This window comes from Schistocerca americana, chromosome X (genome assembly GCF_021461395.2).
Source record: "Schistocerca americana isolate TAMUIC-IGC-003095 chromosome X, iqSchAmer2.1, whole genome shotgun sequence".
Taxonomy (NCBI): Eukaryota; Metazoa; Arthropoda; class Insecta; order Orthoptera; family Acrididae; genus Schistocerca; species Schistocerca americana.
This window is the reverse complement of record NC_060130.1, coordinates 695,877,426-695,900,604: the sequence shown is the minus strand read 5'-3', so window position 1 is coordinate 695,900,604 and position 23,179 is coordinate 695,877,426. Positions and strand designations below refer to the sequence as shown.

Here is a 23,179-nt window from a genome sequence, read left to right as displayed (position 1 = left end):
CGCGTTGAACTGCAGACGGCAATTCGACGGCTGCTGTGTGTTTGCGTGGCCCGCAACTGCAGGCGTGGCACCGGCTGCTCCGGCAGACAACTGCGGTGAGGCGAAACTGGCTTCTTGCGATGCCGGCAGCGCCGCTAGACTCAGTGCCAGCTCCGTCAATCCAGATGCGTTGTTAATCCAATTCCGTCGTCCACATGCACACGTAACACTATCACTGTTCTATTACTCAGTTGAATGTCGCATTTCACTCTCGAATCCGAATATTTAAAGTCACTTTCACCTTTACTCAGTTTCTTTCCCGGCCGATGCAGCATATGTGGGGCGGCAGGTGGATATTTTTGTTATTAGATGTTCCTATTATTCATTTAATGCTGTTGTTTGCCGTTCTCAACACTGGCTCTCTGACTACAATATTGGCAAACAGAAAGTGATTAGCAAAACGTGAAACCTGTAATTAGAATCCCTAATGCCTACTTCATCTGAGAAATACATTTATAGCTACAGCTTATAGCTCTGAGGAATTAGAGGATTGTCTGGGATTCATAATCAAAAACGATTCTCTCTAAATATTCACTATATTCTGAAAGTCACAGACCAAAAAGAATCCACACAATCCAACTACCAGAGCAGTTCAGAGTCTAATGCGCTGGTACAACTATAACTGTTCAAATTAAATATTTAAGTGAATGCTCGCCATAATTTGATGATAATGTTCATCAAACACCATGCTAAATAATGGTAGAATGTCTGTCCCGTGGCGGCATGTGAAAATACGACATACGCAAACTGAAGATAGATCATTAAAGTCATCCCAGAATTAACACTTCACTCGACAACGATTTCATGGTTATCCCAAGTAACTTATTACGGCATCCGAGGCTGTTTATAGCAATGATACCGACGCGATTCGACTCCCGGCACAGGTGGTGCGCTAATCAGCGTGTGGAGAGAACTGAGGCCTTCCTCTCTCACGCAGCATTCTTACATATAACGCCACCGTGCGGACGGCTAAGGGAACACCTGATCAAATCCGCTCTCCCGACTAGCCGCTGGGTTAGTAATGCACCACTTTAAGTTATTGAATATATCATTGCTTCCTTTGCTGATGGCTGATGAAGACCTCAATTTAAATGAGCAATCAGCACAAAGGTAAGTAATCATAATAAAAGTCTGATGTGGCTAAGTCAAATATTTTGGGCGAGAGAATTAATTTAATTACACTACACGCAGTAGACGAGCTCTGAACTTGCCCTTTGGAGATACGCTATCGCTATAGTTTTATAGTTATTCAGTTGAAACTTCTCACATCTTTATGATTATAGCGGATCTCCCTTCTACTTAAATTTAAACATCCTAGCTTTATTTATTCGCCTACTTAATCGATCTTGCTTCCTTAATTTCTAAGACAAAAACCAGAAAATCATCAATTTCAACTAAAATTTTAAGTTGTGCGATCCAGAATACTGTTTCTACTAAATTGTTATGCAAAAGGAATCTAAATATAAATTTTTAAGTTTCTAGCTCTTTTCTGTTGCGCCAATGATTTTTACAGAAAAACATCCAAATTTCGAAAATGGTTAAAGTTATTGAACTAATATTCAACACATATTGATTTAGTATTACTCCTGACATGCTAGAAACGTTTCAGGTTATTTACTTGATTTTTAATGTATTGCGCAACATTTATGACGTCAGAGCTAGTTACAGCGGACTAGGCTGGCACACAATGGAAAGCCTGATGTGAATTTTATAAGGCGTGAGTATGCTGCTTCCCTACATGTGGTCGCCTAGGTTGCCAGATCTTTTACATCTTGACTATCTTTTTGCGGAATACGACGAAGATTATGGTGCACAATACTGTTGTTACATCAGAGAATGCCCCAACGCACAAACCCACTGTGAAAATGGAACACTGAACGTACAACCACATTTATTTCGCTATATGAACCTGTCTACACTGCTGATGTACACTCTGTAATCAAGTAGGAATTCAAAATTCTGTTCAAATGTACTGTACAGGGCATGACTGTTGTTTCGTTTGTTAACGAAATATAGGACTCAGCCCCAGCAGTGAGTCTGAACCGTTGACTAATTTCGATTCCCTATGGTGCCTGTATCATAGATTCCTGGACGTGTATTTCATCTTATCAACTGTGTTTCTCAACCTGCTCAACATTCTGTGTGTTCTCAATGTGCATTCCGTGTGTCCGCAATGGCTAATAGGTTGCATAATTAAATCCGAACATTATCCGAAGATACTGTAATACCATCATTTACAAAACTCACAGTTTCATTATGGTGAAATTATACATTTCCAGACAGCGATTTTCTCTTGAAAAATGACTAGCTTGTCCTTCTGCACAACATGAGTTGTCACCATTCCTTGATGCATCTGATTTAAGCTCTGTGTGTGTGTGTGTGTGTGTGTGTGTGTGTGTGTGTGTGTGTGTGCATGTGTGTGTGTGTTTGTGTAATTGGGTGGAGGTCTCGGTGAGTAAGGGGAAACCGGATGCCTGGTGGTTTATTCCGAAATCATGAATGAAACTAGTGAAGGCTTATTATTCAACTCGCCTCGCACCCAGCACCGGAGAATTCCCACTGCCCCATCTGACATTACCTTGGTTGGGAATTTCTTGTAGTTTCAGCATTTCTGCACTTACACAGGTGTCTCAATATTTCCGCTTAATATCCTAGTTATCAGGTCTGAGTCCCAAGGAGAGATTATTTTCATTACACAAGTATTTTATTACATCCCAGGTTGTAGATCTGATTTTTTGAAGTGCTGCTTATAAAAGTCAGTTGTGAGGTATGGTTATTATAGCTTGATATGTAAGGTTCTGAAATTGTTACGGTAAAATATCATACCAACAACATGGAATGTAATCTAATACTTTTGTAATACGGTAGGTAAGTAGTGGTAGCAAAATCTTTGTTCTCTTCCTCCGACATTATTATCGGTAGTACTCACAATGTGCATTATAATTCATATTTCTTTTGCTTTCCCGAAGTTTTACAAGACTGACGCTCCTTGCTCTTCCCTCATTTTTACATTCGACACTTAACCTACTCGTTGTCCTGTGTTTCCATTACGTTTCACAAGTGTCTCACAGCTTCTAGTCCATAGAGATAGCATTTTCACACCACCTAGGTCTCTGTTTTCACATCATGTTCATGTATACAATCAGCCATTTCGAAAACTTCAAGTATCACCTAATATCTACACTATTTGAAAAGCATCAAATAATTACAAATTTCTTTCTCGCCTCATTTACTTGAAATTTGTGATCAGTATTCAGCAAAATTATTAACAAAATCCATTCAAATTACCAGTGTTACAGTATATTTAACATTTTCATTTTTTCATGTCCTGGAAACATCATTAAGTATCACACCAATGTATGATAATTTCGCAGAAGGACAGTGTTTCTGTACAAGCATCAAGATTTCAGCATATGTTCAGGGTGACAGACCTAGTGCTACTGGCCAAAGTGTAAAAGTTTGTTGCCAGTTTGCCCCAACGGCAATTTTTACAGAATTCTCATTCCTACATAACATGGGTGTATGATATAGATGGATATATACACTGAAGCGCCAAATAAACTGGTATAGGCAAGCGTATTCGAATACAGAAATATGCAAACAGGTGTAATGCGGCGCCTGTATAAGACAACAAGGGTCTGTCTTAGTTGTTATACAGATTATTTCACTTGTCGCTCTAACGAAGTAGGCGAGTGTTAGCAATATGTCTCGTGGTCTTATTGTGGCGTGTTTATCTACTGCCATTAGGTTAGACGATAGAAATGCCACTTGCATGCTTAGAGTAGCAGTTTGATGGTGACCAACTTTAAGCAGAACTTGATTAATTTTCACACACATTTATTAAAATAATAAAACTCATTGATATTACGTAACTTGATTCTGGATGCTGTTTACAATTGACAATCTGAAGTTCGTGTGGTCTTGGTATGTTAATGTTATTATCACATATCTTTGATACTTGACAAAGTGTCTATACATTTATCTTCATGGCTGTGTATAGGAATATGGTAATCTTATTAGGCACAGACTGAAACTTGACTATAGACTGGTACAGACTAATGTAGACTGGTACAGACTAATGCAGACTGAGTAATCGGAGGTCAGTACACTCGTTATAATACCTCGCGAATTCAGGTATCACTGCGCGAGTGTGATCCGCAAGGAGAAAAGGTTCTATGTTAGCAGCAATCTCATTGGCTGTGTTACATATTAATACGTGGATTGGCGGGGCGGAATTTGGTCCGTCTCTAAGGCAGCGCCATCTCGTAGTGCAGAGACAGACGAGCGCTGCGCCTGCGCTGTTGTGCTTAGTGGGGCGCGCTCTATTGGGAAAGTTGTGTACGCGCTGACTATGCGGAACTATGTACACAACAACCGTGAATATCAGGAATCCGGCAAAACGTCAAGTCTCCGACATCGCTGCGGGCAGAAAATGATCCTGGAAGAAGAGATCTCTGTCTGTTCAGAAGAGATCTCTATCCCCTCGTACTCTTACTGATTTATGGAAAGTCCTGCAGATTTCATGGTGTCAGTTACCTCCAGCGCTACTTCAGATATCAGTGAAGCCCATGCCGCCTCGTGTTGCGGCACTTCTGCGTGCTCGCGGGGCCCCTGCACGATATTAGGCAGGTGTACCTGTTTGTTTGGCTCTTCAATGTATTGTCTTCAATGTGTTTTATCTACCTTGCATTGCTGTTTTTCTATATACAGTAGAACACCAAAGAACATACACTGTTTCAGATGTGTTGTCCAATAATTTGAGGTTCTTCTTTATATAAGAAATGCAAATACGTTCTGTATCACAGAATGACTTAATTTTGCTGTTGTATGGTTCTATAGATATTTGAGTACATAGAAATTTGTGAGGCCCTTAAGTTCATTCAACCACTGCTCTGTTTTGGCTTTCATTTCTCTAAAATCTGAAATATTGTGTGTTCCTTAATTGCTGACTTATCGCGACAGATCACTTTATGAGTGCATCTTCTTCCTCAGGGCATGAAGTACTTTAGGTTATAACGGCCGCTTCCTAGCTTACTGCTGTTCAGTATATCAGTCACATGTGTAAATGTACATTGCCCATTCTTCTTGTATGTGCATTTAACGTATTTCTTGTGACAAGAATTTCACTTACGGATTTTGTCGTGACTGACTTCCACTGAATCACTAGTAACTACACTTCTTATGGAACTTAACTGAAGAATTAATGTCTTTGACTCGTCATTAAAAGATTAGCTTATGAAAGTCATACTATGTGCAAAAATATATCACTCTGATAGGGACGGATCTTCCTGAAATTCTGATCCGTTTTTACTATCGCTGTCTGACATAAATTCAGTTGGAAAGAAAGGGCCTATTAAAAATGATAGCCGATTATTACAGATTCATTTTTCTTCAAAATTTTAATGGACCTTGAATCAAATGACGTCGTTAACGAAATAATTATTAAATCTGTGGAAAGGATAAGAGCGTGAAACATTCGTTTTGTTGATTTTCAGTTAGATCTACATATGAAATGAGTATTTTTTCACTCAGAATTAGAGCCCTAGATAAATTGCCGTGAAATTAGCCACCCACGTAACAGATATGTGTTACACAAAATTCGCTTTGTATTTGGTCTAGATATCTTTTTCACTACGTTATTCACAGAAAAATTGTGGAATATGCTTCTGATGCACATTCTGCAATCCACAGGAGCAGAGTTTCATCGCCGGCCGCTGTAGCCGAGCGGTTCTAGGCGCTTCAGTTCGGAACTGCGCTGCTGCTACGATCGCAGGGTCGAATCCTGCCTCGGGCATGGATGTGTGTGATGTCCTTAGGTTAGTTTGGTTTAAGTAGTTCTAAGTCTAGGGGACTGATGACCTCAGTCCCATAGTGCTTAGAGCCATTTGAACCGTTTTAGAGTTTCATCAGGACAAAGAGAAATGTTTGTTGCATTCATTGGTCCATAGTTCTAAGGTTAGCTCTGATAAGTTTAGTCGCACCCGGCACACTAGGGCCATAATTCTGTACATGGGGTAGCAGATATCATCACAGGGTAAAAGTTGTCTGAGGAGAACCTTGATACTGACAAATTTATATTTTATACCCGTAATGAAGACACGTGTTATTTGTAAGGAAATAAGACAAAATTAAATGGAAATTAAATTTTCTTCAGTTTCTATACTTAGTGTCTCTCATTTCTCTTACAGACTGTTTCAAGAAGCAGAGGATCTGGCAGATACAACCGCTGAAGTTCAACGAAATTGCTCGGAAGGTAATGAATCATATCAGATTTTCTGCCTAACAGTACTTGACATTTTTCCGCTATCAACAAGGACTCAATTTATTTAGGACGTCAGTTACGCATGTGATCTGATAGTGATATTAGTAAGCTACATTTAAGGTCACTAAATAGAAACGTCTGTAGTCATGAAGTCTCATTACACGATAGGTGCCTCAGAGGTAATAACAGCAACTGTTTTGTCGTTTGTTCCATTTGGTGAGGAAATGTCAATGTTGTAAAAATATATTGACGGGCGTTGGTATGAAATTTTTGTCCAGATGAACAGATATCTTCGTTCAACTGAGGCCTATGTCCACAATTACGCTTCTTCAAGCCATCAAAATGTATTAGAAAATGCTGAGCTAACGGGCGCCATAAGGTCTGTGTTGAAGTTGATACAGCTTCAAATGATCCCAATCGCCGTTACTGAACTCTGTCGTAAAGCGTGCTAATCATTTCAAGCATAGAGGGTATTACATTTTCTGGATTTACGTACCAAATGCTTCAGCTGTTTCAGTATAAAACACTCAGAATGGTTGTAAGGAGACACATTTTCTCATTTCCGATGTTCGAGAAAAATAAAAAATTAAAACAACAGATTTTTGGACATCTGTTTTGACTGGAGGAAAGCAAGAACGAAAAGGACATAAAAGTTATCATTAATCGTAAGATTTCTGTGAGAAGGGGCTGACCTTCCCATTATGTAGGCAGCTTATGAGATGGTGAAAATTTTGCTCTCTACAGCATTTGTTTGACTGCTGTAACGCAGTCATAGAAATGAGTTTTATAGCAGACATTTACGGCTGGTACATTTACAAGACTCATACGTTCAAGAGGAAGTTCAAGAGGAAAATTTCCTTTCTTCTAACAAGCGCGGGAGAACTCGACACCAGTAATCCTGTCGTCCGGCAGACATCAGACAGAATAGCAAATGCAGATGACAACTGCCTTTGAAAGAGACGAACTGGGTCACCAGAGCCGCTCCCAAAAGTCGGTTTCGGCTCTCGTTTAATCGTGACTTGCTGGGTTCCTCATAGGAAGACCTGAGTATAACACTTAATGAATCTTCTACTTTTTGTGTCAGTATTGCACATAAAATTGCCGCAACTAGAATTGACTTTCTATAAAATTATGAAATGAAAATGATATAAAGGTAACTATAATATTTCATAGAAGGCAGGTTTTAAGTTACAGCGGCTAAGTTAGGGGGAACAGAATGTAGCGAAGCAGTAGTTACGGCTTGTTGAGACACACATAGAGCAATCTAGTCGTGATCATTCACTTCCATATCCACTAATTCTCATTTATCTTGACTGATAAATAGTCGCAACACTTGAGCAGAGTACGAATATTCACCGTGTACTCAGAAACTGTTACTACATATAAAGACTCTGATTAAATATCGAAGATGCTCGGATGAGAATGTTGTTAAAAGTGTTGTATTCTGTCAGGACCTAATATTTCAGAAATTTTAGTCGACGCTACATTTGGGATGTGTTGCAGAGGAAACGAGGAGGCCGTGCACGTTAATGTCATTTAAAGGGTCTGAGCCGGCCTGTGTGGCCGAACGGTTCTAGGCGCTTCAGTCCGGAACCGTGCTGCTGCTACGGTCGCAGGTTCGAATCCTGCATCGGGCATGGATGTGTGTGATGTTATTAGGTTTGTTAGGTTTAAGTAGTCCTAAGCCTAGGGGGTTGATGACCTTAGATGTTAAGTCACATAGTGCTTAGAGCCATTTGAACCAATTTAAAGGGTCTGATACTGTTTATAACTATTTACATCAGAGTATTGCAACGAATGTTCTTTTCCACTTATGATTTAGGTCTCTTGTAGGATAGCACGCTACAGACTTGTTTCTAATAGAACTCATTTTTGTAATCACGTCAATCTTTCTATGTTCTAAGAAGTAGATTATGTAGCGTAAGTGGTTGTAATGTAAACAAAAATTTTTATCTAAACTAAACTGGAAACGTTGGTTATCAGTGAAGGTGGAAATTAAAAAAAAATCATGCAGAAATTAACTCACAATATTACCCGAACAAGTTAGACAAAAGTCATATTGGATCTGAATGGAATTATCAGGGCTCATCTGACACAACAAAATGTCTGGAAATGTAAAAGTATCAGACTGTGTATTGTTATCACGAACTATTCTTTAGAGGCCAGAAGAGTATTTGTTCTGCCTTTGTAGTAGTTGTATCTAAGTAGTAAATTAAGTTCCAGGAACATGAACAATGCCGGCCCCGGTGGACGAAAGGTTCTAGGCGCTTCAGTTCGGAGCCGCGTGACTGCGACGGTCGCAGGTTCGAATCCTGCATCGGGGATGGATGTGTGTGACGTTCTTAGGTTAGTTAGGTTTAAGTAGTTCTAAGTTCTAGGGGACTGATGACCTCAGAGTCCCATAGTGCTTAGAGCCATTTGAACCATTTTGAACATGAACAATCTGATACCGTTGGGGATACAGAACGTGAGAGCTCCGAGGAGTGAACAGATCAAGTAAAGGCCTATGTGTGTTGGCACTCATCTTACTAGCTGTAACTATCACGAGATTTGTGAAAATGCACTTGACTAAAATAATTGCATGCATCTCTTGTAAGATACTACACAGAAACTGGAACAGGAAATATGAAGTGTGCATAACCTACAAAATTATTTTAGAGGGTATTATGGCACGGGCAGGCTGTGTATGACAACTTCAGACATTGATGATAGCATTATAAGGTTATTCGGGGCAATGGACTTAAATTACAAAACTGCAATGCTGCATGGAGGCCACAGCTTGCCGAACTTCGGAACCAAAAATTAACTGAAACGCTTTCCATCGTTACTTGCATAGTATCTAATAGGTAACAGATACCTAGTGGAGGCAGCTACCATTAACGATATGACCTTAAAGATGTTTGTTCAATTTATTATCTGGATGTATCTCCAACTTAAGTTTTATCACTGTGTGTCTTTCCAAAATCAGATTCTAATACGAGTCGAGCAACTGGAAAGTTAGATCCTTGGAAGTGTTAAGTGGACAACATGGAGGACGAAACGGAAACAGAGAAGCTTTTAATAATCAGAGAAGGAGATCAGTGTTTAAGGTCACGTGGAGAACGAGGCCACTAGAGGCGAAGCGCAAACTCGGATTTGCGAAAGATGAAGAGGGAAATCGGCTGTGCCCTTTCAAAGGAATCATCTCGGCATTTGCCTGAAGTGATTTAGGGAAATTACGAAAAACCTAAATCAGGATGGCCGGACGCGATTTTGAACAGACGTCTTGCAGACAGCGACTCCAGTGTACTAACCACTGCGCCACCTCGCTCGATAACAACAAGTTCCAAGAAGTGTTTTCATCAGTGAAATTCGTATCGAGAGGCGCCATCACGGATGGAAATGAGACGAAAAGTTATGATGATAACGTAACCAACGGCGTAGATGTGTACACAATTACACAAGCTGCAAAAGCTGAAAATAATCTTATGAAAATAACTTTATAGATAATAAATCTAACACTGCACCACCAGTTAGGTAACCCTTCACAACACAACCACCGAGAAGCGTTGCTAGGGAGACCCAGTGAAATACAGCACAGCAGAAACACGAATGTCAAACGACAACAGCAGAGCTAATAGAAAATTTTCTACAATGGGAAGTCATTTTAGCGATATAGATATGACCTTACGTTGGTTACGAGTGAAGAGACTATTACTTTACAAACGACACAGCTGCTCCTCACACTTCAAAGAGGATATCATCAAGGTCTCTACGAGGAATCTGATAAAATGGATGTATGTCCGTGTGAAAAACATGTCATTGGAACTGACATACCTAATGAGACAAATACCGTATGTGCACACAGAGGATAGGTGCCAATCTCATAGAAATATCGGAAGTGACCACTGCAGAGTACTTTTTAGAACCCTCGTCAAAGTGTTAGGTACACACAAGAAACCATTAGAATATCAAAGACCCATAACTTAATGTGATGAGACTCGTTCAGCTGCGGTTGGAACTTCCCAAGACAGTTTGCCTAGAGCAACCTGATACATGCCAAGGTCGACTGAAACATTCACCATTAGAGATAAGTAATGTAAGTTGTCATAAAAGCAAAATTATGATACTGTGATAAATATTAGTCAGCACGCGACGAAGATCTCCCAACGGTTCAGAAACAAACTTTACTGCGATTAAGGTCAACGACATCACCAGGATATGCACTACTTCCAAGATGTAAGGGCCGACGCAATTCCTTGTAATATATGGTGGATCAACATACAATAACTGGATTAGCTTGTTAATGATAGCAATCATCTGCGAAAGATACGTACTGGCGAATGTCGACAAAACCAATAAACAAAATGAACTGTTACAGAAGGTGATCGAAGAGGTGGATCGTTAACTTCAAACACAGCAAGGCGACCGTAGAAAGTATTGTAAATGTGTGCGGGTCACTAGCAGAGTCGATTTCTCCTTCACCATAACGAAGGGGTATTCCACTGTAAAAACGTGGAAATTGTACAGGATCTGGTCTGTTGTTATTACATTTCAATATTTATCGAGCCTGCTTAAGGTGGACTACGAGTAGTACCGTAATAAAACACGAAAAACGATTGAATTTGAAAAGGCAGCCGGGAAGAAATATTTGCATGACATATTAAGTAGTACTGAATCTAAAGTATAGTTGTTATCAGAGCTGAATGACAAAGTGCAAGAGGATGACACAGCTGCACAGACCAGGCAATTTAGTACCAAATCTCGATGGAGCCCCAAACTTGTATGATGTCACCTAATAATGAGATTTGATCTCATCAAAGCTGCCAGTTAATGAGGCTATAGGGATATAATATCATTCTTATGGTGGAATGTGCCTGTATCGTATTGTTACGCTTTTAGCCGTCTGCAGCTTTCTAACATTCTGTGTGGTGTCTGTTTGTTATATATCGTGTCTCCCTACCACTTTCGCGCAACGACGCTCTGAGTGTGTTTTCTAGGGAATTGACTAGTTTGAACCTGGGACCTGTTGTTGGTAAGGAGACGCCAGACCACACATGACATGTAGAATTCAGAAGAGTCCATTGAGACTAGCGATGATATAACCAAATACTTAATGATTTCAGTGTCAGCTCCACTGCACTCCCTGTAAAAGAATCTTAATACTAACTAAATTTAGTGGAAGGGGTTCAAGGCTTTCCTATTTTTAGCTAGCTGGTAAAATAACGTCGAAAAAGTAGTTAAGTTCACCATTGGAAATTTTATTCTACTCACAAAACGTTGTTTGTAAATTACACTTTTGATAAAAGGAAATGTTATAATACAGCATGGTAAAAACCAACTGCGTTCAACAAAAAAATGTGAACGAATATTCCCTGAATGGGTTTCGAAGTTCTACAATGGATCGAAGGATGACCTGTGCCATATCACATCTACACTCCTGGAAATTGAAATAAGAACACCGTGAATTCATTGTCCCAGGAAGCGGAAACTTTATTGACACATTCCTGGGGTCAGATACATCACATGATCACACTGACAGAACCACAGGCACATAGACACAGGCAACAGAGCATGCACAATGTCGGCACTAGTACAGTGTATATCCACCTTTCGCAGCAATGCAGGCTGCTATTCTCCCATGGAGACGATCGTAGAGATGCTGGATGTAGTCCTGTGGAACGGCTTGCCATGCCACTTCCACCTGGCGCCTCAGTTGGACCAGCGTTCGTGCTGGACGTGCAGACCGCGTGAGACGACGCTTCATCCAGTCCCAAACATGCTCAATGGGGGACAGATCCGGAGATCTTGCTGGCCAGGGTAGTTAACTTACACCTTCTAGAGCACGTTGGGTGGCACGGGATACATGCGGACGTGCATTGTCCTGTTGGAACAGCAAGTTCCCTTGCCGGTCTAGGAATGGTAGAACGATGTGTTCGATGACGGTTTGGATGTACCGTGCTTTATTCAGTGTCCCCTCGACGATCACCAGTGGTGTACGGCCAGTGTAGGAGATCGCTCCCCACACCATGATGCCGGGTGTTGGCCCTGTGTGCCTCGGTCGTATGCAGTCCTGATTGTGGCGCTCACCTGCACGGCGCCAAACACGCATACGACCATCATTGGCACCAAGGCAGAAGCGACTCTCATCGCTGAAGACGACACGTCTCCATTCGTCCCTCCATTCACGCCTGTCGCGACACCACTGGAGGCGGGCTGCACGATGTTGGGGCGTGAGCGGAAGACGGCCTAACGGTGTGCGGGACCGTAGCCCAGCTTCATGGAGACGGTTGCGAATGGTCCTCGCCGATACCCCAGGAGCAACAGTGTCCCTAATTTGCGGGGAAGTGGCGGTGCGGTCCCCTACGGCACTGCGTAGGATCCTACGGTCTTGGCGTGCATCCGTGCGTCGCTGCGGTCCGGTCCCAGGTCGACGGGCACGTGCACCTTCCGCCGACCACTGGTGACAGCATCGATGTACTGTGGAGACCTCACGCCCCACGTGTTGAGCAATTCGGCGGTACGTCCACCCGGCCTCCCGCATGCCCACTATACGCCCTCGCTCATAGTCCGTCAACTGCACATACGGTTCACGTCCACGCTGTCGCGGCATGCTACCAGTGTTAAAGACTGCGATGGAGCTCCGTATGCCACGGCAAACTGGCTGACACTGACGGCGGCGGTGCACAAATGCTGCGCAGCTAGCGCCATTCGACGGCCAACACCGCGGTTCCTGGTGTGTCCGCTGTGCCGTGCGTGTGATCATTGCTTGTACAGCCCTCTCGCAGTGTCCGGAGCAAGTATGGTGGGTCTGACACACCGGTGTCAATGTGTTCTTTTTTCTATTTCCAGGAGTGTATAATCTAGGTTTAAATTAAGTTTCACAAAAGAGAAACCTATCAAAATGGTCTACAGTGACCCTCCATTATCTTTAATTACTTATCTAACTTGTTGTAAATTACAGTGGCTGATGTGGCTTCTCGATAGCTATATAACAGAAAAATCATCGCATTTCAAATTTTTACTTCAAGTGGCGAATGTGAACACCATGAGCTTTAATTGACGATCGACACTAGTATTACGCAAAAAGGGGTGTAACAGATGAGACTTCTGCAGTTCTGAGTGAAGCTTTTTGCGCCGTTATGTGGCATCGCATGCGTTCATTACCTTGTCGGTGTTCGTCAGGGGGCGGCCGACAGAACAGCTCCGCTCACCTCGCCGTCTCGGAAGTAACTCTTCTCCTAACTACTCCTTACTACAATTTACCGAAGTTGGTTTAAGAAAACTATCTGGCTGTGTTTTCATGTGACCAATCAGTGTCTCCATGTTAACCTTAAGCTCCGCCTACAAAAATTCTGTCTATCCAATGAGAAACGTTATACTTTTCGTGGTGGGGCAATGTTTTTAAAGTTTGCAACGTAACAGAGACGCGAAAAAGTCTCACGCTAAAAACTTGCGGGTGGTGTGGCCCTTTTTGTGTTATCGTCAGATCTATACTGTTCTTCTGGAGGGCTCTATCTTTTAACATGGGCTGGGGGGTGGTCCTAACGTAACAGAGACGCGAAAAAGTCTCATGCTAAAACTTGCAGCTGGGGTGGTCCTAGTGGTTAGCTGGCGACGCGGGTGTCCAGTCCATCCCGTATCGTAGGGCCTTCTAGCTTAACACGATTCTGCTCTCGGCTTCTGTTCTCGTTTCTCCCCTCGGAACTGCCTCTGTCTCACGGTGGGAAGGTTTGACATGCATTTAGGCATTCTTGTGTTAGTCTGTGGTATTCCATTTGCTCACTCGCTAGTCGTATTACTTTGGTTAATTTAATGTCACGATTTATTCGGAACTATGTGACATACTACTGGATTTGCTTATCATGTCAGGGTTTTCATGGAAGGTGTTGGATTTGCCTGACACCTTACATATCACCACCCTTCGAACTTAATTTTTGTACTGAAGTTAGGCAACGATTGAATCGTTGTCTAAGCCAGTCAAAAATTATTCCGTTATCTAAATTTTGTTGCTTACTGCTCATCCACGTTATTCTGGTTCTATGCTAGTTTGTATTACTAATTTTTATTTTTATATTCTTCCACATTATTCTCAAAAATGACAAGAGAATAATGTTTTTATGCTATTATTAATTTTTAATTATTTTCTTTCTTTATTTAAGTGTTAAGTTTGTTTTTTAAGAAGTTTGTTATCGAAAGTGAGGAGTCTTTCACATCGATTTTCTTAGAAATATATTTTTTTTATAAATGCAGTAATTAAGTAAAATCTATTCCTAATACATTTTCTTAATATCATGTACAAGTAAAATTTTTTTCTTTCTAGACACTCATTTCAACATTGTTACACTAACAATTAAGAATTATTTCCAAGAATTGCTTTGACAAAGAAATATACATACACAAGTATTGAGATATTATCGTAACAAATGGTACAAATGTAAAAAAAAAAGGGAAAACATCCAACAAGATAATTTTTTATCTTTGTTTTTATAAGAACAAAATAAGTAAAATATAGGTATTCTTTTATTTTTATGAGGAGAAAATAAGTGGCATATAGTTTTAGTGTTTATTATGCCTTACTTGTTCTTTATACACTGTCCATTTCAGAACTAATGACTTATTTTTAACCGAGCAAGGTCGCGCAGTGGTTAGACACTGGACTCGCATTCGGAAGAACAACGGTTCAATCCCACATCCGGCCATCCTGATTTAGGTTTTCCGTGATTTCCCTAAATCACTCCAGGTAAATGCCGGGATGGTTCCTCTGAAGGGGCACGGCCGACTTCCTTCCCCATCCTTCCCTAATCCGATGAGACCGATGACCACGCTGTCTGGTCTCCTTCCCCAAAAACAACTAACCAACCAACTTATTTTTATCGATAGTCTATTTTTTTACTTAAGTCTATAGTCAATGACTGTTATTTTGTAGTTTATCAGCTGTCAGGTGTGCTTAACTTATTTAGTTTTTCACACGTTTCTTTTGCACAATTCCTACATCACATAATTTGATTTCACACATTCACACAATCCTATGAATGTTTAAGCATGAGGTTGGTGAATGTTTTTGCACGAAGGTGATGGACCTGGGAGAGATGGATGTGGGCAAGTATTTGATGTACAGCTTCGTTCGTCATTCCTTGTTGGCTTTGCAAGTGTGCGTTGCTGTTGTGGAGGTCCCATAATGGAATGGAGCTGTGAGTGCAGAATCTCGTGGTTTACTGGCTTTGTATGCGTGAAAGTCATCGTTATGTGTCGCTGAAAGCAGTCGTTTTTCGTTGTAATACTTCACAGATGACTAGTTTACAATATGATAGGGATTTGGGAAGGTATGTCGTCTATTCTTCACCCATCTTCTTTCTTGGTCTCAATCTTGCGAATCTTCAACTTCTGTTCTTCCTGCTTTTTCTCTGCTTCTTACTTGCTTCTTGGTTCTTCTCTGGGCAGTATATGGAAATATTTATTGATAACTAGTCACTTTGAAGTTCTCCTCCTAATAACAGTTTGATAAATGGTTTGGACACGTCATTTCTACTTTGTGCACATTTTCTTCAGTTTCGTGCATCAACGTGCTGTTTAATAGCGGTAGTGTGACTTTTACACATATTTTTTGCCAGTGGTGGCTTGCCCAAGTGGTCTTCTCGTCGGGCCGTTTTTTGTTCACTCCATTCATTCAGGGCACTCCGGGGTTTATGAGCGGTGAAAGTCCGGTGTTTGCTTGTCAGTCCTTGCACCATCCCTTCTGGTGTTCGGTGCCCTGTCGTGTTTCTGCAGGGTTCTGCCTAGCGGGCAGATTTACGGCCCACTTCAGTTACAAGGCCTTCTGTTGGTCTCGCTGTCCTTTCCCTTCTCTCGACGTTTCTGCCTTGTAGGAATCGTGTCTTGCTAATTACGTCATTTTCTTTCTTGATACATCTCGCATTGCAACTTGTGGGTCGTTGCATCTTGTCCTTGCTGGAGTTTTTACAGTGGTTCTTACAAAAAGTTTTACTTATAATCATCTAACATATGTCTAGTATCTACATTGTTTTACGCCTTCTTAAAAGCTTTACAAATTTCGGTGCCCTTTCCATGTTACAATTCTAAGATATTTTGAGTCTTAACTTATACAACAAACCTCAAATTCGTTTTTTATTTTTGCGTAGTGACGTGGTGTATAGTATTTTAGTATTTCATGCTGTTAGACTATCTACGTTTTATCCCTTCACCTTAATCTATGGTACAATTGGTGTTATTTTTGTTTTTGTTTTTATTGAAACTACTTTCTTTTTCCCACCTTCCTCTCTCTTCATTCTTCTTTGTCCTGACGATCTTATCTGCAACATAATCTTGAAATATTGTGCTGATTATTTACCAGTAATAAAATTAATCTTCAAACTTTTACTGAAAGTGTTTAATACAGCCAGTCTTAGGTAAAAATAACTCTGCTTTATCTCGTAAAATACCCTCTAATTCTCTTTTACTGTGTTCCGAAATACCTTGAACTTCTTGCAATTTTTCGTCTATTTCTTTATGGACTTCTAACATGAGTTGAGGCGATTCCCCCTTTTGTGCATACTATTCTAATTCTTCATCCTCTTTATCTTGCATTATTCTTAATTGTTTGTTTATAACTGGTATTTCTTCTAATTTTAGCTTTTGCTCAAAGAGAAGTGTGACATTCCCGAATGTTACGCTACCTTTCCCCATATCTAGTATCGCTCGTCTCTCATTTAAAAAATCTGCACCTATAATCAAATCTACAGTTAGTTTAGGTATAATCACGATGTTGGCTTCGATTTCTTGACCTCGGCACGAAAGAGTTAACCTTGTTTGTCTCGTAACTTCCGCAGCATTGTTTCTAATAGGACCTCTTACTTTAATCTTACGTGTTTTCGGAACTGGCAATTCCTCATTGGTATTACAATGCATGAATAAATTTTCTGAGGTCGCAGTCAGTTCACTTCCGCTATCAATTACAATATTGACTTGGATATGCTTTACCGTGGCCTTCACAATTGGTTGAATTTGAAAGGGTTGGTTCTGTCTTTCTTCTTCTTGCATCAACGAATCCTCCACTGAATCATACATGAGTCTTTTTAGGAATCTCCTTTGTAAAATCGAACTTTCAGTAGGATAAGCTTCGACTGCTACTTCTCTCTCTTTTATTTCCTCTTCGCTATTTCTTCCTTCTTCCTTCTTCAACATCCTCTACTTTTTCCTCATCCTCGTCTATCTTCTCCTTCTTCGTCGCCACCCCCACATAATCGCATCTAAATGCTCTAATTATTGCTTCATAACTTCCTTCATCATATACGTTGGGTTGTGTGCCCACTCGTAACTTATTTTCAACTTCTGTCGACTGCGCATTATCCTCATTGAACTCGCTTTCCCTGGTTTCCATCTCAAATAGCTCTGCAATACTCATTACTTCGTCCTTTCCTCCTACATTCATTGTGCATGCCTCTGGCAATTCATCTTCCTCGTCAGTATTCTCCCAGTTAATTTCGTCCCAACACGATATTGTTATTTTCTTGTCTTCGTTTTCATCTGGTCCCTGCGGATTTGTTTCTTCCTTCTTCTCTTCTCGTGATAAGGTATTTACATCTCTGTTCAAGGTGCTGCAATTGTCCTGGGTCGGTGCGTCATTCTCTTTGGCACGGGCGCTTAGCTGTCAATTCGAACGTTTATCGGGGTTTAGTGGTCTTACCTCCACCTCTTCTATCTGTATTCTCTTTTCTTGTTCAGCTTGTTGATAGTGGTTTCTTTGTTGATAATTTGTCGGTATATTGGTTCTCCAGTATCCGTTCCGGCTGTCGTTATTCCCTCTGTAATAGTTGTTGCTGTTCCTGGGTGAATTATAGTTATTGCCATATTCTCTTCTAAATCCATACCGGTTCTTTGTTGAAATCTGTTGTCGTTTCTTGGTGCGAAATTATCTCATGGTTCGTAATTATTGTTTCTTCGTACTGTGTGTTGTGGATTCCACTGCTTTTTGCTTTCGTTTTCACGTGCGCTTCGTCTTTTTCTTGCGTCATCTTCCGAAAATATGAACTCTAGTTCCCTTAGAATACCTTTAAATGCTTCGACGTCGAGGTTGGCAGCCCTGCAGCCAAGCGACTAGCGCGAGGTTTGGTGTTCTCGTAAAGATAAGTTATTTTAGATTATAAAACACATAGATTAGTACTGATTACGTGGTAAATAAGTGTATTAGTGTGCCGTTTAAGTGTACCATTAAAGGTTTCATTTCTCTTTACGTAATATAGCAGAAAACGCGAAAAGACCGTACAGTCGTATTTTCTGTTTACGTTCTGCTGCAGCAAATCTATAGAATTTCGTTTAGTAGTTCCTTGCTCTCTCCAGCAATTTAACTTAGCGTACCTCTTCATTATTTAACTAGCATTTCCGGAAAGTAGCGTAAAGTTTAACTTGTTGTTTCAGAAACTTTGCACTTTTGTTTTTGTTTACACACAGTTGCGTATAGGCCAAATTTGTGTAACCATATTTTCGTGTTTATCTGTAATTTAACTGACTTATTCTTAATCAATTATTACGTTTATCATGAGTGAAAAGTGCTTGACTTGCCGTAGAATTGTTAGGTCGGGGCTTTGGTGTGATGGGTGCTGTAGTTTTTTCCATGTGGGTGACTGTAGTGGCGTGGGAATAGGGGAAGTAAATGAGACTCATCAGTGGTTTTGTAGGATTTGTAGTAGAGATAGGAAGATACTGGAACAGGAGGGGAAAATTGCTGCCCTTCAGGCTGAGTTAGACAAGGTCAGGGGAGATCTTGACAGGTTAAGGAGGGAGAAGGGTAAAGAGAGGTGGGAAGTGGCAACAGGCAACAGGAGGAACAGGCCTAGAACTTTGTCTGACAGCTTTATGGTGAATGTGGAAAATAGATTTGACCTGTTGCTTCAGTTAGAAGCTGGTGAGCCTCAAGCAGTTACAGGTGTAGACAGGGCACAACAAACTTTCAGCAGCAAATTGAAAAGTAAGAATGTAGGGAAATCAGTAAAGAGAAAGAAAGTGTTGTTGTTAGGTAGTTCCCATGGAAGAGGTGTTGGCCAACTCTTGCAGGATGAACTAGGATCAGAATACCAGGTCACCAATTTTTTTAAACCTAGTGCTGGTCTGGAGCAGGTGACAGAGGATTTAGGATCACTTTGCAAAGATTTCACTAAGGAAGACACCGTGGTTATAGTGGGTGGGGCAGGTAACAGTATTGACAGAGATCCTGGGTACAGCGTAGAGTGTGACCTGGCGAAGATTGCATCAGCATCGAGGCATACCAGTGTTGAGTTTGTACCTGTTCTAGGGCGCCATGACCGACCTCATTTGAACTCTTCTGTCAAGAGAGTTAATTTGGAGCTGGAACGGCTGCTCATGTCGGGTGCGGGGTCACACATTGGTGTGGTTCATGTTGATTCTATCAGTAGGTGGGATTATACTAGGCATGGCCTTCACCTCAACAGGAAGGGGAAGGGTAAATTGGCTGGGGAAATAGCAAGAAAGTTAAAGGGGGGAGGCACTGTCATGAGTGGTAAAATACCAGTGGTTATAGGATTCAGAAAAGACCCTTTTTTAGGGTAGGGAGGACAGAAAGAAAACAAATTTTAAGAGAGGTTAAAACTGAGACAAACCTTCAGTTTGAGAAAGAAATCAAAAAACATAATCCCAGCTTATTACATCAACATAAACAGCCATTGGTTAAGAATTTTCAACTGTCAGCAGATATTTTAACTCCACCCAATTTTAAGTCAGTCAATGTGAAATGTCAGCTATCTTTATTGCATCAAAATATTCGAGGACTGAGAAATAAAATTAATGAATTAACTATCTGCATAGATGAATTAGAGTCTTCAAACCCAGCTGACATAATCTGCCTCTCTGAACATCATGTGACCACTGGTATAGAACTTTTAAGTGTTACAGGGTTTAGGTTAGCATCTCATTTTTGTAGATCAGAAATGGAGAAAGGAGGAGTTGCCACATTCATCAGGAACGGTCATAAATTTAAGAACATAGACATTCATAAATTTTGCCTAGAACAGCATATGGAAGCATGTGCAACAGAATTAGATTTTCACAAAAAATCTTTCATAATATTAAGTGTATATCGAGCACCTGCAGGTAACTTTAATCTGTTTGTAAACCACCTTGAAGCTGTACTGGCCCATTTAACAACCAAAAACAAAGAAATAGTGGTTGCTGGTGATTTCAATGTAGATTTCCTTAAAGACTCTCCCAATAAGAACCTATTTGAGTTAGTAACACTATCATTCAACTTAATTCCCACAGTAAAGTTCCCCACTAGGATAACCACTTGCTCACAAACAGCCATTGATAATATCTTTATAGAAAAGTCAAATGAACAAAATTATATTACAAAACCAATAGTCAATGGCCTCTCAGACCATGACATGCAGTTCCTTCTGTTAAATGTTAATACTGAACAGGATATAAAATCTGTTAAATCTGAGCTCAAGAGGGTAATCAGTAAGCCAAAAATTGATTATTTTAGGACACTCCTCAGAGACATTCACTGGACTGATGTTTACAGTGCTCATGGCATGAATGAAAAATATAACATTTTTGCTAATAAAGTGCTTACCTTATTTGAACACTGCTTTCCCCCAAAACTTACCAAGGTTAGAGCAAAGTCTACAAAGAAGCCATGGATTACTCGAGGAATAGGGGTATCTTGTAAAACAAAAAGAAAACTGTATCTGTCAATCCGAAACATTTCCAATGTTGATGCTATAGCACATTATAAGAAATACTGCAAAATATTAAAGACTGTAATACGGATGTCAAAGCAAATATATTACAAGGAAAAGATAGTCATATCAGATAACAAAATAAAGACAATATGGGATATAGTGAAGGAGGAGACCGGTAGAACCAGACATGAAGAGGAACAAATAGCATTAAGAGTAAATGATGCATTGGTGACAGATGTGTATAGTGTTGCAGAACTTTTTAACAAACATTTTATAACTGTTACTGAAAAGATGGGGTTGTCAGGTTCGGTAGATGCTGCTATGGATTACCTTAGACCAGACATTTCAAGTAACTTCCATAATATGAATTTGACCCTCACTACCCCAACAGAAATAACGTCCATCATAAAATCTTTAAAATCAAAAACATCTAGTGGGTATGATGAAATATCAACAAAGTTAATTAAAGAATGTGATTCTGAGCTAAGGAACATATTAAGCTATCTGTGTAACCAGTCGTTTATCAGTGGAATATTTCCCGAATGGCTGAAATATGCTGAAGTTAAGCCACTGTTTAAGAAGGGAGATAAAGAAATAGCATCAAATTTCCGTCCAATTTCACTGTTGCCAGCATTCTCAAAAATTTTCGAAAAAGTAATGTACAGTCGTCTTTATAACCATCTTATCTCAAATAACATACTGTCAAAGTCACAGTTTGGATTTCTAAAAGGTTCTGATGTTGAGAAGGCTATCTACACTTACAGTGAAAATGTACTTAATTCATTAGACAAAAAATTGCAGGCAACTGGTATATTTTGTGATCTGTCAAAGGCATTTGACTGTGTAAATCACAATATCCTTTTAAGTAAACTAGAATATTATAGTGTAACAGGAAATGCTGCAAAATGGTTCAAATCTTATATCTCTGGCAGGAAACAAAGGGTGTTATTAGGAAAGAGACATGTATCAAGCTATCAGGCATCATCCAACTGGGAACTAATTACATGTGGGGTCCCACAAGGTTCCATTTTGGGGCCCTTACTTTTTCTTGTGTATATCAATGACCTGTCATCAGTAACATTACCAGATGCCAAGTTTGTTTTGTTTGCTGATGATACAAACATTGCAATAAATAGCAAATCAAGTGTAGTCTTAGAAAGATCAGCCAATAAAATATTTGTGGACATTAATCACTGGTTCCTAGCCAATTCTTTGTCACTAAACTTTGAAAAAACACACTACATGCAGTTCAGAACTTGTAAGGGGTGTCCCAAGAGTATATGTCTAACATATGATGACAAGAAGATAGAAGAAGTGGACGGTGTTAAATTCTTGGGATTACAGCTTGATAATAAATTCAACTGGGAGGAGCACACCACAGAACTGCTGAAGCGTCTTAACAAATCTCTGTTTGCAATGCGAATTTTGTCAGACGTAGGGGATATAAAAATGAAAAAGCTGGCATACTATGCTTACTTTCATTCCATAATGTCATATGGGATTATTTTCTGGGGTAATTCATCAAGCCAAGCTAAAGTTTTCCGGGCACAAAAACATGCAGTAAGAATTATATGTGGTGTGAACTCAAGAACATCCTGCAGAAGCCTGTTTAGGGAACTAGGGATACTAACTACAGCTTCCCAATATATTTATTCCTTAATGAAATTTGTCATTAAAAATATATCACTTTTTCAAACCAACAGCTCAATTCATGGAATCAATACTAGAAATAAGAATAATCTTCACAAGGATTTAAAGTCACTTAGTCTTGTACAAAAAGGTGTGCATTATTCAGGAACACACATTTTCAATAACTTGCCAGCAGCCATAAAAAGCTTAACAACCAATGAAATTCAGTTTAAGAGAAGCCTAAAGGATTTATTGGTGGCCAACTCCTTCTACTCCATTGATGAATTTCTTAGGAAAACCAACTGATTTGTATATAAGTACAACATAACTTCTGCACAATTTCAGTGCAGTAATGTGTTCACTGAAAATTTGTGTGTGTGTGTGTGTGTGTGTGTGTGTGTGTGTGTGCTTGTGTGTGTGTAAGTGTGTAAGTATAATCTAACTTCTGCACCATTTCAGTGCAGTAATGTGTTCATTGTAAATAAGTATTACAGTAGTTGTATTACATGTTTCTTACCTTATAAATAAATAAAAAACTTTTTATTTTAAATTCAGTGCAATAGTATTTGTAAAA

At 40.0% G+C, this 23,179-nt stretch overlaps 1 protein-coding gene across 1 annotated transcript in view; it reads left to right on the top strand.

Annotated features, from left to right (window-relative positions):
- The window catches only part of LOC124556257, a 231,986-nt gene that overhangs the window by 76,304 nt on the left and 132,503 nt on the right, over positions 1-23,179 (top strand). The window contains exon 3 of the mRNA XM_047130244.1: positions 6,228-6,292. Coding sequence (XP_046986200.1) covers positions 6,228-6,292 — 65 coding nt within the window. The remainder of the gene's footprint in view (positions 1-6,227; positions 6,293-23,179) is intronic.